Source organism: Mirounga angustirostris, unplaced genomic scaffold (genome assembly GCF_029215605.1).
Source record: "Mirounga angustirostris isolate CCGP_5_RB_7025 unplaced genomic scaffold, mMirAng1.0.hap1 SCAF_2, whole genome shotgun sequence".
In the NCBI taxonomy this organism is placed as follows: Eukaryota; Metazoa; Chordata; class Mammalia; order Carnivora; family Phocidae; genus Mirounga; species Mirounga angustirostris.
The window spans coordinates 166,829,878-166,848,352 of NW_026991710.1; the positions used below are offsets into that span (position 1 = coordinate 166,829,878).

Here is an 18,475-nt window from a genome sequence, read left to right on the forward strand (position 1 = left end):
AATCAAAACCACAATAAGATATCACCACACACCTGTTAAGATGGCTATTATCATTAAAAAGATCAGATTTGGCAAGGATATGGAGAAATTGGAATCCTTGGTATACTGTTTGTGGGAATGTAAACTGGGGCAGTCACTGTGGAAAACAGTAGAGAAGTTCTTCACAAAATTAAAATAGAACTACCATATGATCCCACAATCCCACTTCTGGGTATATATCCAAAATAACTGAAACCAGGATCTCAATGGGATATCTACACCCTCATGTTCACTGCAGCATTATTCACAATAGCAACGATAGGGAAGCAACCTAAATTTCCACTGACAGATGAATAGATAAAAAAAAAAAAGTGGAATATATATGCAATGGAATATTATGCAGCCTTAAGAAAAGAAGGTAATCCTGCCATATGCAACAACATGGATGAACCACGAGGACATTATGCTAAGTGAAATAAGCCAGTAACAGAAGACAAATACTGCATGATCTCACATATATATCTCAAATAGTCAAACTCATGGATGCAGAGTTTGTACCATGTATAATGGTGGTTGTTGGGCTAGGAGGAGGTGGAAACAGGGAGTTATTCAATGGGTATAAAGTTTCAGTTATTCAATATGAGTACATTTTAGAAACCTGTTGCACAACAAGTACCTATAGTTAACAATAATGTATTGCACATTTAAAATTTTAAGAGAACTCCTGTTAAGTGTTCCTCCACAATAAAAAAAATTAAGAATAGATTAACTTTACTTTTATATACATTATAAACTACATGTACCTAAGAGAAAATTTTGAGTTTCTGGGCATGACTGTATATAAATTCTTGTATATAGAAAAAAAATATTTATACATGTATATGATGTCTCTTGCCTAGGACTGGAGAAAACCCTGTATCCATTTATGTCAATTCCCAGATATATATCAACAATTCTTCAAACTTCTCTTCTACTCCCTCAGTCTTTCCCCTGACCATTATAAAATTATGAAGGTATAAAATTATCTTTGAAAGTTTGAATCGTTTCTATTTCAATGTTTTTTTTCATTTTTATTCACAGGTTTGTAGTACATATGTAATATGACAGATGATTCATTAAGCAGTAAGTTGTTTGAGGCAGGAACTTTATCATCTTTATTACTGGTATTACTTATCACAAGTACAGTACTTAGCAAACACAGAATCAATTGTCTATTGGTTTTTCATAATAACAAAAAACTTTTATTAAACATACTGTGCTTAGTTCTGAGCTTTCTCACAGATCTCAGAGAAACTGTTTATTAATCAAAATTTTATATCATTATGTCCACATATCACTAATAAAGATAACTTCAGAGAATATTTCCATAAGATGAGTCACTTTCAATGTGTAGTAAAAATCTATCAGACAAGGAGAAAACTGACATTTATTAAGTACCTATTATTAGTTGGATATTTTAGATACTTGAATATTTAATCCTCACTACAAATCAGGGAGATTGGTATTGTCACCAGCATTCTATAGAAATTGAACTAAAGTTCAGAAAAGCTAAAAACCTCACAAAACTCAGTTTGTAAATTAGCAGGATCAGCATTCACACACAGTCGTTTAAGACTTCAAATTCACGTATTTTTTTACCCCAAAATTAATCTTTGAACATTACATAATAAAATATTTACTATTAAATATTAATAAATTTTTTACTGTAAACCATAAGTTTTGATAATACTATCACCAGAATTGAAAAGTGAGGAAAATTTTAATTGAAAACTATATGATATTTTGGCTCTGGAAACTATTTTTAGTCAACTATATGTCATCCCAAGTTATTCACCTTTTTGCTCCCCAAAACAGCAGTTCTTAAGAACAAGTGTTCCCAAGATTACTTGTAATCAGTTATACAGAATTTTTTCCATTTATTTTGTTGAGATTTTATACTTTGAATTCTAATGCAATGTTAGCTTTGTTCCCAAATTATTTTATAAATGCTTACTGAAACTATGATATAACTAGCCTAAGTTCTAGGTTCAGAGACAGAGAAATTAAGTGATAGAAAAAAGTAATGGTACTTTCCCACTGGAAATGGGAAATGCTCTCTACCATTTTTTTGAGGTTAAGGCTAGCACTTGACAGCATTTGGAAAAAAGAAAAAAGAACTTTCACTTCACTTTTGTGTCTGCGAGATTCATTCTTCGACTCCCTGAGACAAGAACCTTGCAATCCTGCAACACCTTCTCACAAATAAAAAAAATGTAGAACACTATATAAACCTGCGGGCAGGAGTTAAGATGGCAAGAGTAGTAGGGGGGCCCTAAGCTTGCCTCGTCCCTCGAATACAGTTAGATAATTATCAAATTCTTAACACCAAGAAATCAATCTGAGGTCGAGAGAAAACTGCAAGTCTAAGTAGAAAAGCAACGCCGTTTGGAAGACAGGCGGCGCAGAGAGCTGATCTGGGAGAGAGAGAACTGTGGGTAACGCGCAGGAGAGTCCTGCTTAGGGACACTACCGCAAGGCGGTATAAGCCGAGGAGCACAAAATCTGAAATCTTAGACATCCGCCCCTGCCCGCGTTGTGCCTGGCTTAAAGGTGCTCAGGGGGCAAAGAGGGTTAGAAGCCCAGGAGCGGACAGGGTGGTCTGAGGATTTCCTGGGTCACAAGAACAAGTGGCGCAGATGTGCTGCTCTGTTTTCAGGATAGGAGTGGAGACTCCGGCTGAGGGCAGCGAGTGTGCTGCCGGCTCTCTGCTCGGCGCCGCCATGAACTCCGAACTGCTGCGCCGTGGTGTGGCTGCACCCTGGCACAGGCCGGCCACAGGCAAACGTGCAGTGAGACCCTCCCCACGGGAGCGCGGCAGGTCCGCACCAGGGGAGTCCCTAAAATTTGGAGTTCTGAAACCCAGTCACATTCCAGAGATGAAACAGTTCAGACACAGGCAAGGAGAAGGCAGGGATCTGAGGGCAGCTGGGGACACAAGATTGATTGTTCTTCTTGTGACGGCTTCCTAAAGAGTTGGGGGCATAAACTCTCAGCACTAGGGCTAGAGGGCGGGTGGCAGAGGCGGGGGCTGCCATTTTCGTCCAGCCCATCAGCACTGAAAGCCTTCAGGGAGCAAAACCGAGCCACCTAGTGGAGGCCAGAGCCCCCTGCACCCTAGAGAGACATCCCCACCAGGGCAAGTCCACCTGAGAATCAGGGCAACAAGGCCCCTCCCCAGAAGACCAGCACAAACATCTTGCACACACCAAGTCTACTGATCTTAGAGTGCTACAGAGCTTCAGCTCTAAGGGAAATAGGATCTAACTTCCTTTTTGTTTTTTTTATTATTACTTTTTCATTTTTTAATTTTTTTAATTCCTTTTTTATTTGTTTTTGTTTTTTAATTTTTATTTACATATATTTTATATTTTTATTTGTTTGCTTGTTTATTTATTTATTTTTGGATGGACCTTCTTTTAACAAGCAGACTATAAAATACACCCAGGATCTACTTTTGTTGTTGTTTTCTTTTTCTACTTTTCTTTTCTGGACAAAATGACAAGATGGAGAATTCATCTCAAAAGAAACAACAGGAAATAGCACTCATGGCCAGATATATCAATCCAGATATAAGTAAAATGTCTGAACTAGAAAGTGGCAAGATATATTCAATGTGCTGAATGGGAAAAATATACAGCCAAGAAAACTTTATCCAGCAAGGCTGTCATTCAGAATAGGAGAGATAAAGAGTTTCTCAGACAAACAAAAACTAAAGGAGTTCACAACCACTAAACCAGCCCTGCAAGAAATATTAAGGGGACCCTTGGAGTGGGGGGGGGGGAGACCAAAATCAACAAAGACTAGAAAGGACCAGAGAACATTACCAGAAACACCAACTCTATAGGTAACACAGTGACACTAAATTCACATCTCTCAATAATCACTCTGAACGCAAATGTAATAAATGCTCCAGTCAAAAGACATAGGGTATCAGAATGGATTTAAAAAAAAAAAAAAAAACAAGATCCATCTATACGCTGCCTGCAAGAGACTCGTTTTAGACCTAAAGACACCAGCAGATTGAAAATGGGAGATGGAGAACCATCTATCATGCTAATGGACATCAAAAGAAAGCCAGGAGGAGTTAAGATGGTAGAGAAATAGGGGGACCCTGGGCCTTCCTTGTCCCTTAAGCAGAGCTGTATTGAGGTCAGATCACTTGGAACACCCCAGAAATTAATCTGAGGATTGGAAGAAGGGTCTCAACAGCTGAAGGGAGATAGCATGGCAGCTGTGAGGCATGTGGAAGTGAATTGGGGGAGAGAAAAAGTGCTGTGCTGAGGAGGGTAGGAAACCCTTTCCATGGGGAGAGAAAGGTTGAGAAGGCTTAAGAGAGTGCGGCCTTGGGTTTGCACGAGAAAACTTCTACGGACCACAGGCTAAGGAGCCAGGGGAATTGAGTGTGGCAGGTGTTTTTGCAAACAGTGTGGAGCTCAGTCTCAGGTTTTGGAAGTGCAAGACTTTTGCCAGAGGAGAACTGTGGCATGTGCTTCTGGGGAGAAGGAGGACGGTGGCCAGAGAGCACACAAAGTGGTGTAGGGATCTCCTGCAATGCACTGAGAGAAACTGTTCCCCTTCCTGAAGTCCATTTGGAAAAGGGTGTATTGCCTCTCCAAGGACAAAAGACCCTCTGGGCGCCGGCAAAGGGCCTTTCACTGGCAGGGGACAAAGGAGCATGCAGAGGATGGAGAACCTGGTCTCTGCTTTTCCTGGTGCCACACCATATATTCTGCACACCACGCAGATGTGGGACTTTTTTCTGGGACAAAGGGCACTAGTCAGAGCACAGTGAGGCTCTAATCTGAAGAAGGGAGTGGATCCCTGTGGCGCTGGGTCCCTTAAGTTTTGGAATTTTGAATCCCAGCTGCATGCCAAAATAAAACACAGGAAAGCTGTGGTGCCAGGGTGCTGACGGCCCTTGCTTTTCTGTGAGGGCTTCCTGAACAGCATAAAATGTGAGATATCCTGTCCAGGTATGAGAGAGTGGCGTGGCACCATTTCACCCTCACCACCAACACGGTCGGACTTCAGAGAGCAACACAGCAGCCCCAGCGGAGGAAGAAGCCGTTGACATCAAAACCTGCCCCCTGCGATTGGCAAATGCATTTTCAATGGGACAGGACTGACTCTGAGCCAGTGCAGCGGGCCTCTGCCCCAGAAGAGCCACACAGGCTGGACACCGCAGGCACCAAGTCTACTGATCTACAGAGCTTCAATGCGTCCCCTTCAATTCTTCAGTTCCGGTGCAAATAGGACCAGGCTGTGGGGTGTTTTTTTGTTTAATCTTTTCTTCTTTTATCTTTTCCTTATTCTTTTTTTTCCCTCTTCTTTCTTTTCTTTCTTGGAATCAGGCTTATAGTATTTTGTTTGTTAGACTGTTTTTACATTTCCTTTCCTTTCTTTTTTTTCTTTTCTTTTTTTGGGGGGGGATCAGGCCTCTTTTTCCTTGTAATCAGACTAATAGTTTTTGATTACCCATTTGGTTTTTTTCATTCCTTTTCCTTTTCTCTTATTTTTTTGGATCAGGCTTTTTTTGGATCAAGTTTTTTGGGTTTTGGGGGTGTTTTTCTTTTTTTTTCTTTTTTTGTCCAGGCTTACTTTAACAAACAAATCAAAGCACACCTAGATAAAGTTCCAAACACTCCTCATTGCAAGCAAAGAGGAACTCTGCAGAGGACTGACCTATGGGAAAGGGCAGCCAAAACACAACAGCAGAGTGCACACAGCACACACCAAAAACACTTTCTGAAGTGCCAGCCCCTGGACAGTGTATGACTTCTTTTTAATATAGCATTAATCTGAGGTGCAGGAAACATAACAAGCTTTTATAACACAGAAAAAGATAGAAACTTAGCCAAAATGAGAAGATGGAGGAATTCTCCCCAAAAGAAAGGTCAGGAAGATATCCCAGCCAGGGACTTGCTAAAAGCAGATATAAACAATATATCTGAACAAGAATTTAGAACAACAGTCATAGGACTACTAGCTGGACTTGAAAAAACCATAGAAGACACCAGAGAAACTCTTGCTGCAGAGATAAAAGACCTAAAAACTAGTCAGGCTGAAATTAAAAGAAAAAAATGCTATAACTGAAATGCAAACTAACTGGATATAATCACAATGAGGACTTAAGAGGCAGAGGAGAGAATAGGTGATATAGAAGATAAAATTATGGAAAATAATGAAGCTGAAAAGAAGACAGAAAGAAAACTATTAGATCAGGAAGGCAGACTTAGGGAAATCAGCAAACCATAAAGCAAAATAATATCCATATCATAGGACTCCCAGAAGAAGATGAGCAAGAAAAAGGGGCAGAAGCTTTATTTGAACAAATTATACCTGAGAACTTCCCTAAACTGGGGAAGGAAAGAGGCACTCAACTCCAAGAGGCACAGAGAACTCCCCTCAAAATTAACAAAAACAAGTCAACAATACATACCATAGTGAAACTTGCAAAATACAAAGATAAAGAGAGAATTCACAGTGCAGCTAGGGACAAAAGGTTCTTAACCTACAAGGGTGAACAACATAAGGTGAGCAGCAGACCTGTTCACAGAGATCTGGAAGGCCAGAAAGGACTGGCATGATATATTCAACATGTTAAATGGGAAAAATATGCAGCCAAGAATACCTTATCCAACAAGGCTATCATTCAGAATAGAAGTAGAGATAGAGTTTCCAAGACAAACAAAAACTAAATGAGTTCACAACCACTAAACCAGATCTCCAAGAAATATTAAAGGGGACCTGTTGAGAGGGGAGGAGAGACCAAACGTAACAAATACAAGAAGGAACAGAGACAGTCTACAGGAATAGTGACTTTACAGGTAATACAATGGCACTAAATTCTATCTTTTAGTAATTACTCTGAATGTAAATGGACTAAATGCTCTAATAAAAGACATAGGGTATCAGAATGGATTTTTTTAAAAGCCCCATTGATATCCTGCTTACAAAAGATTCATTTTAGACTCAAAGACAGCTCCAGATTGAAAGTGAGGGGGTTGAAAACCATTTACCATGCTAATGGACATCAAAAGAAAGCTGGGGTGGCAATCCTTATATTAGACAAACTAGATTTTAAGCCAAAGACTGTAATAAGAGATGAAGAAGGACACTATATCATAATAAAAGGCTCTACCCAACAAGATCTAACAACTGTAAATATTTATGCCCCCAACTTGGGAGCAGCCAGTTATATAAATCAACTAATAATAAACTTAAAGTCATTGATAATAATACTCACAGCAATGGACAGATCAACAACTGGAAACAAGGGCTTTACAAACTATGGAAAGAGCCTAGATGTCCATCAACAGATGAATGGATAAAGAAGATGTGGTATATATATATATATACAATGGAATATTAGGCAGCCATCAAAAAAAATGAAATCTTGCCATTTGCAACAATGTGGATAGAACTATAGGGTATTTTGCTAAGCAAAATAAGTCAATCAGAGAAAGACAAGTATCATATGATCTCACTGATATGAGGAATTTCAGAAACAAGATAGAGGATCATAGGGGAAGGGAGGGAAAAATGAAACAAGATGAAACCAGAGAGGAAGACAAACCATAAGAGGCTCTTAATCTCAGGAAACAAACTGAGGGTTGCTGGAGTGGAGGGGGGGTGGGAGGGATGGGGTGGCTGGTGATGGACATTGGGGAGGGTAGGTACTATGGTGAGCGCTGCGAATTGTGTAAGACTGATGAATCACAGACCTGTACCCCTGAAACAAATAATACATTATATGTTAATAAAAAAATTAAGAAAAAGCAAGGAGCATTATTAAAAAAAAAAAAGGAAACAAGGGCTTTAAATGACTCACTGAACCAGATGGACTTAACAGATATATTCAGAGCATTTCATCCTAAAGCAGCAGAATACATTCTTTTTGAGTGCACATGGAACATTCTCCAGAATAGATTACACACTGGGTCACAAATCAGCCCTCAACAAGTACAAAAAGATTGAGGGATGCCTGGGTGGCTCAGTCGGTTAAACGTCTGCCTTTGGCTCGGGTCACAATCCCGGGGTCCTGGGATCGAGCCCCACATTGGGCTCCTTGCTTGGCGGGGAGTCTGCTTCTCCCTCTCCCTCTGTCTGCTGCTCCCCCTGCTTGTGCTTTCTCTCTCTCTCTCTGACAAATAAATAAATAAAATCTTTTTTTAAAAAGTACAAAAAGATTGAGATCTTAGCATGCATATTTTCAGACCACAGTGCTATGAAACTTGAAGTCAACCACAAGAAAAAATGTAGAAGGACCACAAATACATGGAGGTTAAAGAACATCCTACTAAAGAATAAATGGGTCAACCAGGAAATTAAAGAAGTACTTTAAAAATACATGAAAGCAAATGGAAATGAAAACATGACAGTCTAAAACCTTTGGGATGTACCAAAGGTGGTCCTAAGAGGGAAGTATATAGTAATGCAGGCCTTCCTCAAGATGCAAGAGAAGTCTCAAACACACAACCTAAATTTACACCTACAAGAGCTAGAAAAGAAAGAGAAAATAAAGCCTAAATCCAGCAGGAGAGGGGAAATAATAAAGATTAGAGCAGAAATCAATGATATAGAACACACAAAAACAGTAGAACAGTAGATCAACAAAACCAGGAGCTGGTTCTTTGAAAGAATTAACAAGATTGTTAAACCCCCAGCCAGACTTATCAAACAGAAAAAGAGAAAGGACCCAAATAAATAAAATCATGAATGAAAGAGGAAGGATCACAACCAAAACTGCAGAGATAAAAACAATCGTAAGAGAATACCATAAAAAATTATATGCCAACAAATTGGGCAACCTGGAAGCAATGGACAAATTCACAGAAACTTACAAACTCCCAAAACTGAAACAGGAAGAAATAAAAAATTTGAAGAGACCCAAAACCAGCAAATAAACTGAACCAGTAATCAAAAATCTGCCAACAAACAAAAGTCCTGCCCAGATGGCTTCCCAAGGGAATTCTACCAGACATGTGAAGAGTTAATACCTACCTTTCTGAAACTGTTCCAAAAAACAGAAGTGGAAGGAAGACTTCCAAACTCATTCTACAAAGCCTGCATTACCTGGATTCCAAAACTAGACAAAGATCCTACTAAAAAGGAGAATTACAGGCCAATAACCTTGATGAATATAGATGCAAAAGTTCTCAATAAAATACTAGCAAATCAAATTCGACATTACATGAAAAGGATTATTCACCATGACCAAGTGGGATTTTTTTTCCTGGGCTGCAGGGGTGGTTTAACATCCACAAATCAATCAATGTGACACACCACATTAATAAAAGAAAGGATAAGAACCATATGATGCTCTCAATAGATGCAGAAAAAGCATTTGAAAAAATGCAGCATCCTTTCATGATAAAAACCCTCAACAAAGTAGGGATAGATGGAACGTACCTCAACATCATAAATGCACTATATGAAAAACCAACAGTTAATATTATCCTCAACGGGGAAAAACTGAGAGCCTTTCCCCTACAGTCAGGAACAAGACAATGATGTTCACTTTTACCATTACTATTTAACATAGTACTGAAAATCTTAGCCACAGCAATCATACAACAAAAAGAAAAAAAGGCGTCCAAATTGGCAAGGAAGAAGTCAAACTTTCACTACTCACAGATGACATGGTACTCTATGTAGAAAACACAAAAGATGCCACCAAAAAATTACTAGAACCCATACATGAATTCAGCAAAATCACAGGATATAAAATCAATGTGCAGAAATCTGTTACATTTCTATACACCAATAATGAAGCAGCAGGAAGAGAAATCAAGGAATCCATCCCATTTGCTGTTACACCAAAAACAATAAGACACCTAGGAATAAATCTAACTAAAGAAGTAAAATACCTAGGGGTACCTGGGTGGCTCAGTTGGTTAAGCATCCGACTCTTGGTTTTGGCTCAAGTCATGATCTTATGGGTTGTTAGATCCAGCCCCACATCAGGCTCTGTGCTCCTCGGGGAGTCTGCTTGAAGATTCTCTCCCTCTACATCTCCCCCCAAATGTGATCTCTCTCTTTCTCTCTCAAATAAATAAATAAATAAATAAATAAATAAATAAATAAATAAACCTTTTTAAAAAAAAAAGAAGTAAAAGATCTCTACTCTCAAAACTATAGAACACTTATGAAAGAAATTGAGGAAGACACAAAGAAATGGAAAAACATTCAATGCCCATGGATTAGAAGAAAAACATTGTTAAAATGTCTATACTACCCAAAGCAATCTACGTATTTAATGCAATCGCTATCAAAATACCACCAGCACTTTTCACAGAAATAGAACAATCTTGAAATTTGTCTGGAACTACAAAAGACCCCAAATAGCCAAAGCAATTCTGAAAAAGAAAACAAAACTGGAGGCATCATGATTTCAGATTTCAAGCTATATTATAAAGCTATAGTCATCAGGACATTATGGTACTGGCATAAAAACAGACACACAGATGAATGGAACAGAATAGAGAACCCAGAAATGGACCAAAAACTATATGGTCAACTAATATTCAACAAAGCAGGAAAGAACATCCAGTAGAAAAAAGACAGTCTCTTCAACAAATGGTGTTGGGAAAACTGGACAGCAACATGCAGAAGAATGAAACTGGACCACTTTCTTACACCATACACAAAAATAAATTCAAAATGGATGAAAGACCTTAATGTGAGACTGGAAACCATAATGAAAATCCTAGAGGAGAACATAGGCAGAAATGTCTTTGTCTTAGGCCATAGCAACTTCTTACTAGACACTCACCACAGGCAAAGGAAACAAAACCAAAAATGAACTATTGGGACTTCATCAAGATAAAAACCTTCTGCACAGCAAAGCAAACAATCAACAAAACTAAAAGTCAGCATATGGAATGGGAGAAGATATCTGCAAATGACATATCTGATAAAGGGTTAGTATCCAAAATCTACAAAGACTTTACTTATCAAAGTCAACACCTAAAAAATAAATAACCCAATTAAGAAATGGACAGAAGACATGAACAGACACTGTTCCAAAAAAGACATCCAGATGGCTAACAGATGAAAAAATGCTCAACACCACTCATCATTTTGGAAATACAAATCAAAACCATGATGTGATACTATCTCAAACCTGTCAGGATGGCTAAAACCACAAGTGTTGGCCAGATGCAGAGAAAGGGGAACCCTCTTACACTTCTGGTGGGAATGCAAACTGGTGCAGCCACTCTGGAAAACAGTATGGAGGTTCCTCAAAAAGTTGAAAATAGAGCTACCCTATGACCCAGCAATTGTACTTCTAGGTATTTATCCAAATGATACAAAAATAGTGATTCAAAGGGATACATGCACACCAAAATTTATAGCAGCATTATCAACAATAGCCAAATTATGGAGAAAGCCCAAATGTCCATCAACTGATGAATGGATAAAGATGTGGTGTATATATATATATAATGGAATATTACTCAGCCATTAAAAAGAATATAATCTTGCCATTTGCAATGACTTGGATGGAGCTGGAGTGTATTATGCTAAGTGAAATAAGTCAGCCAGAGAAAAACAAATACCCTATGACCTCACACATATGTTGAATTTACAAAGAAAACAGATGAACATATGGGAAGGGGGAAAAGAAAAAAAGGAGAGAGGGAAACAAGCTGTAAGAGACTCTAAACAATAGAGAACAAACTGAGGGGTGATGGAGGGAGGTGGGTGGGGGATGGGTTAGATAGGTGATTGGTATTAAGGAGAACACTTGTTATGATGAGCATTGGGTATTGTATGTAAGTGATGAATCACTGAATTCTACTCCAGAAACCAATATTGCAGTGTATGTTAACTACCTAAAATGTTAAAAAAAAAAAAAATGCAACAAAAAAAAGAATCAAAATCAAAATAATATTAAAAACAAATTATTTGTAATGAAGCAAAGTTCTGACATTTCCTGTAATAAATACTTTTGTTGCCTTAAAAAAAGTAAAGTCTATTTTGTCTGATACAGCTATTGCTACTCCAGATTCTTTTTGCTTCCACTTGCATGTAATATCTTTCTCCAAACCTTCACTTTCAGTTTGTGTTTTTCTGTTGTAGGCAGCATACAGATGGGTCTTGTTCTTTTATCCATCCTGCCACTCTATTCTGACATATTTTTAACAATCCTCACTATGAGATTTCACAAAATACAGTCTCATTCCCTTGCTAATATATCTTTGAAATTAGATTTGTTATCTTTGTTCTTAATGGTACATCTCTTTCCAACTCTCTTACACTTAAAATTTCAGGTTTATATTTTGTAGTACTTGGTCCATTTATAGCTAATTGGTACTATAAGTTAACACTAAATTTTGCACTTCAAATATTTAAAACAAAATAAACATAACCAATAAATCTTACTTTTAAATAAACTTACATAGCTTCTGGATTCATTATACAAATGGCTCCTGAACAGCGACATTTCGTTGTGTCATCATAGGATATTCCCAGACTGAGTCCAAGCATCTGCGTAACAATAATGGAAAATGCCTCCAAAGTTATCTCCTTGGGGTACTACATTAACAAAAACAAAAATTCAAATGAAAGACAAGTCATTGAAAGGTGATAAAAAGTAATAATTTTCTAATTTTGAACATATTTATTATTTTATCAAATACTTAAGAATAGAAAATACAGCTCCTTGGACAGGTGAAAAGCTAAAGTTCTTATGAAATTTTATTGAGATATAAGCAAATTGAATCTATGCCAATCTCTATCATGATTTAACAACAGAATACCTAATATAATTCTTAAGTAGCTATCATAACTATATAAAAGGGCTGTTTTTCATTATATTTTTTGGCTATATAGAACATGATCTTCAATTTACATAATTTCTTATGATAGCTCTTGTACTCATTTAGAATAGTCCACATGATATTCTGCTTCCCAGCACAGAAAGTGGCCATGTAACCAATTACTCCATTTAAGTGTGCTATCAGCTTCCTAACAGGATTCTCCATGACTCAGTAACTCATATCAGGAGAAACAACAGAAAGACATCCAAGGTAGCATTCTTGTATAATGCCGCTCACATATTTAACAAGTGCAGAGATAACTTCCTTGCCAAGGAGAGATGTGACACTGGTAATTCATGATATGCAATAACATCATGATTTCTCCAGTTACTACCACGTCTGGCATTGAATAAGGTACAGGTGAGGGCAGGTTGTGAGGAAGATCAAGGCACTTCACTGTTCTAATGACAAGCTCTAATAAAAACTTAGGGTTCAACTGGATTGTTATGATAGCACTAGAGGATACATATTATGAGAAATATAAAGGGAAAGCTATGACTGAGCAACTGAGAATGCAAATAGGCAGTTAGTAAGCCTCTGCAGCAGCACTGTAGTAACTCCTCATCTCCTATAGTGGTTGGATTGACATGGCTGAGGATCATGCACCAAGCATAAGGACTGCAGGGCTACAGCACTAACTTAATTCCCAAATCTACCAGATCTGATAGGGAAGGAGTTAGAATCTGAACCTTGGGAAGGGAACAATTGGGAGTGACATGGACAAATATACTTGGATTTCCCTTTCCAGGATAGGAAGCCTCCCTCTAAACAATATGACAGAGCCCCAACAAAAACAACTTTTGATGACAATACCTAGGTCATTTGTCTCACCAACCGTCATGGCCTCCAGGTCCATATTAAGAATTAAATCAGGGGGGAGGAGCAAGATGGCGGAGGAGAAGGAGACCTGGATTTCGTCTGATCCCAGGAATTCAGCTGGATAGGGATCAAACCATTCTAAACACCTATGAACTCAACAGGAGATCAAAGAAAAGAATAGCAACAACTCTCTGAACAGAAAAGCGACCACTTTCTGGAAGGTAGGACATGCAGAGAAGTGAATCCGAGGAGATATTCGGGAGGATAGACAGCAGGGGAAGGGGGCCTCAGTCAGCCGCTACCAGCAAGTGATAGAGCAACAGAGCACAAAATCGAAACTTTTAGAAGTCGGCTCCACTGAGGGACATCGCTCCAGTGACTAGGCGGGGGGTGGAACCCTCGCTGGGACAGTGTGGTCTCAGGACCGCCGGTGTCACAGAAAGACTGGGGGTGCCTGAGTGTGGCAGAACTCCCAGATATTGGAACGGGGAAGCTGGCTGCAAAGACGGAGCTGAGGAGTGGGCTCTCAGCTTGGGTTTGCCATAAACCGTGATGGGCAGCAGAGTCGGGCCACTGCTATTCTAGCAGGGACCCAACAAGCGGCAGATCCAGGGAGACTCCCCTACCTCCCCGGGGGAGAAAGGGTGGGAGGAGGGGCGTGGGAGCACATAGCACCGATCTACTGGGTTTGGAGACTCCACATGCAGTCATGTGCCAGAGATAGAAATGCTCGGTCACAGGCCGGGTGAGCACGGAGTGCGACCAGAGACCAGGGAGACGGGAGTGATTGACTGCTTTTCTCTGGGGGCACACTGAGGAGTGGGGCCCCGAGTTCTCGGCTCCTCCAGGTCGAAGATTGGGAGGCCGCCATTTTCACTCTTGTCCTCCAAAGCTATATGGAAAGCTTGCAGGGAACAAAAGCTCCAGAGAGCAAACCCGAGTGGATTACTTAGACCAGCCCCCAGCAAGGGCAGGGCAATTCCACCTCCGGCAAAGACATTTGAGTACCATGGCAACAGGCCCCTCCCCAAGAAGATCGGCAAGAACAGCGAGCCAAAACCAAGTTTACCCATCAATGAGAATGGCAGAACTCCAGCACTAGGGTAATACTGCACATGGAATTAATGCCTTGAAAAAAAAGAATTCATGGCTTTTTTCCAATGACTCTTTAGTCTTTCAAAGTTAATTTTTTTAATTTTCTTTTTTCCTTTTTCTTTTTTTTTTAATTTTTCTTTTTCCCTTTTTCAACCAACATGTTATCAATCCCTTTTTTAAAAAATCTTTTTTATTTTTCATTTTTAGAGTCATATTCCATCCTTTCATAGTAGTTAACCTTATTTTTGGTATATATATATAAGTTGTTCTCTTTTTAAAATTTTGGGATACAGTTTCTTCTAACAGACCAAAATATACCCTAAATCTCTATATATATGGCTTTGTTCTAGTCTCCTGCCTGATCACATTCTCTCCCTTTTCTTTTTTTTTTTTTAAATCCTCTTCTTTCGTTTTCAACCAACTTCTTATTATATCAATTCCTTTTAAAAATCTTTTAAATTTTCATCTTTACAGTCATATTCCATCCCTTCATCATATATACCCTTATTTTTGTACATATATAAATTTTTCTTTCATTAAAATTTTGGGAGGCACTTTCTTCTAACAGACCAAAATATGCCCAAAATCTAGTGTGTGGCACTGATCTATGCACAAGCCAGATCATATTTGATCATATTCTGGTTGGGGGGGGGTTAATCTTTTTCTTTTTTTTTTTTCTTTTTTCTTTCTTTCCCTTTCTTTTTCCCTGGTTTTGGGTCTCTTCTGATTTGTTTACTGTCTATTTTTCTGGGGTCGTTGTTACCCTGTTAGCATTTTGTTCTATCATTCATCTATTCTCCTCTAGACAAAATGACAAGACAGAAAAAAATCACCTCAAAAAAAAGAACAAGAGGCAGTACCAACTGCCAGGGACCTAATCAATACTGACATTGGTAAGATGTCGGAACTAGAGTTCAGAAGGACGATTAAAAGATAGTAGCTGGGCTTGAAAAAAGCATGGAAGATATTAGAGAAACCCTTTCTGGAGAAATAAAAGAACTAAAATCTAAACAAGTCAAAATCAAAAAGGATATTAATGAGGTGCAATCAAAAATGGAGGCTCTAACTGCTAGGATAAATGAGGGAGAAGAGAGAATGAGTGATATAGAAGACCAAATGGTAGAAAATAAAGAAGCTGAGAAAAAGAGATAAACAACTACTGGATCACAAGGGCAGAATTTGAGGGATAAGTGATACCACAAGACAAAACAATATTAGAATAATTGGGATCCCAAAAGAAGAAAGAGAGAGAGGGGCAGAAGGTATATTGGAGCAAATTATACCAGAGAACTTCCCTAATTTGGGGAAGGAACCAGGCATCAAAATCCAGGAGGCACAGAAACCATCGATAGGCTGTCTGCAAGAGACTCATTTTAGACCCAAAGACACCCCCAGATTGAAAGTGAGGGGGTGGAAAACAATTTACCATGCTAATGGACACCAAAAGAAAGCTGGGGTGGCAATCCTTATATCACACAAATTAGATTTTAAACCAAAGACTGTAATAAGAGATGAGGAAGGACACTATATCCTACTTAAAGGGTCTATCCAACAAGATGATCTAACAATTGTAAATATCTATGCCCCTAATATGGGAGCAGCCAATTACATAAAGCAATTAATAACAAAAGCAAAGAAACACATCGAAAGCAATTCAATACTAGTTGGAGACTTTAACACCCCCCTCACTGAATGGACAGATCATCTAAGCAAAAGATCAACAAGGAAATAAAGACTTTAAATGACACACTGGACCAAATGGACTTCACCGATATATTCAGAACATTCAATCCCAAAGCAACAGAATACACATTCTTCCCTAGTGCCCATAGAACATTCTCCACAATAGATCACATCCTAGGTCATAAATCAGGTCTCAATGGGTACCAAAAGATTGGGATCATTCCCTGCCTATTTTCAGACCACAATGCTTTGAAACTAGAACTCAATCACAAGAGGAAAGTCAGAAAGAACTCAAATACATGGAGGCTGAAGAGCATCCTACTAAAGAACGAATGGGTGATCCAGGAAATTAAAGAGGGATTAAAAAAATTCATGGAAACAAATGAAAATGAAAACACAACTGTTCAAAATCTTTGGGATGCAGCAAAGGCAGTCCTAAAAAGAAAGTATAGAGCAATACAAGCCTGTCTCAAGAAACAAGAAAGGTCTCAAATACACAACCTAACCCTACACCTAAAGGAGCTGGAGAAAGAATAGCAAATAAAGCCTAAACCCAGCAGGAGAAGAGAAATAATAAAGATCAGAGCAGAAATTAATGAAATAGAAACCAAAAGAACAGATCAATGAAACTAGGAGCTGATTCTTTGAAAGAATTAACAAGATGGATAAACCCCTGTTCAGACTTATCAAAAAGAAAAGAGAAATGACCCAAATCCACAAAATCATGAATGAAAGAGGAGAGATCACAACCAACACCAAAGAAATACAAACAATTATAAGAACATATCATGAGCAACTCTATGCCAGCAAATTAGATAACCTGGAAGAAATGCATGCATTCCTAGAGATGTATCAACTACCAAAACTGAACCTGGAAGAAACAGAACACCTAAACAGACCTATAACCACTAAGGAAATTGAAGCAGTCATCAAAAATCTCCCAAAAAACAAAAGCCCAGGGCCAGATGGCTTCCCAGGGGAATTCTACCAAACATTTCAAGAAGAATTAATACCTATTCTTCTGAAACTGTTCCAAAAAATAGAAACGGAAGGAAAACTTCCAAACTCGTTTTATGAGGCCACCATTACCTTGATCCCAAAACCAGACAAAGACCCCATCAAAAAGGAGAATTACAGACCAATTTCCTTGATGAACATGGATGCAAAAATTCTCACCAAAATACTAGCCAATAGGATCCAACACCACATTAAAAGGATTATTCAGCATGACCAAGTGGGATTTATCCCTGGGCTGCAAGGTTGGTTCAACATCTGCAAATCAATCAATGTGATATAATACATTAATAAAAGAAAGAAAAAGAACCATACAATCCTCTCAATAGATGCAGAAAAAGCATTTGATAAAGTACAGCATCCTTTCTTGACGAAAACTCTTGAGTATAGGGATAGGGGGTATATACCTCAATATCATAAAAGCCATCTATGAAAAACTCACAGCAATTATCATTCTCAATGGGGAAAAACTGAGAGCTTTGCCCCTAAGGTCAGGAACACTGCAGGGATGTCCACTATCACCACTGCTATTCAACATAGTATTAGAAGTCCTAGCCACAGCAATCAGACAACAAAAAGAAATAAAAGGCATCCAAATCGGCAAAGAGGAAGTCAAACTCTCACTCTTTGCAGATGATATGATACTTTATGTGAAAAACCCAAAAGACTCCACCCCCAAACTGCTAGAACTCATACAGGAATTCAGTAAAGTGGTAGGATAGTTCATCAATGCTCAGAAATCAGTGGCATTCCTATACACCAACAACAAGACAGAAGAAAGAGAAATTAAGGAGTCGATCCCATTTACAATTGCACCCAAAACCACAAGATACCTAGGAATAAATCTAACCAAAGAGACAAAGGATCTGTACTCAGAAAACTATAAAATACTCATGAAAGAAATTGAGGAAGACACAAAGAAATGGAAAAACGTTCCATGCTCATGGATTGGAAGAACAAATAATGTGAACAGGTCAATGCTACCTAGAGCAGTCTACACATTCAATGCAATCCCTATCAAA

The 18,475-nt window shown here is 38.6% G+C and overlaps 1 protein-coding gene across 1 annotated transcript in view; it reads right to left on the bottom strand.

Moving 5' to 3' along the window:
- The window catches only part of LOC123840951 (disintegrin and metalloproteinase domain-containing protein 32-like), a 193,785-nt gene that overhangs the window by 85,990 nt on the left and 89,320 nt on the right, over positions 1-18,475 (bottom strand). Inside the window, exon 11 of the mRNA XM_064585520.1 lies at positions 12,422-12,558. Coding sequence (XP_064441590.1) covers positions 12,422-12,558 — 137 coding nt within the window. The remainder of the gene's footprint in view (positions 1-12,421; positions 12,559-18,475) is intronic.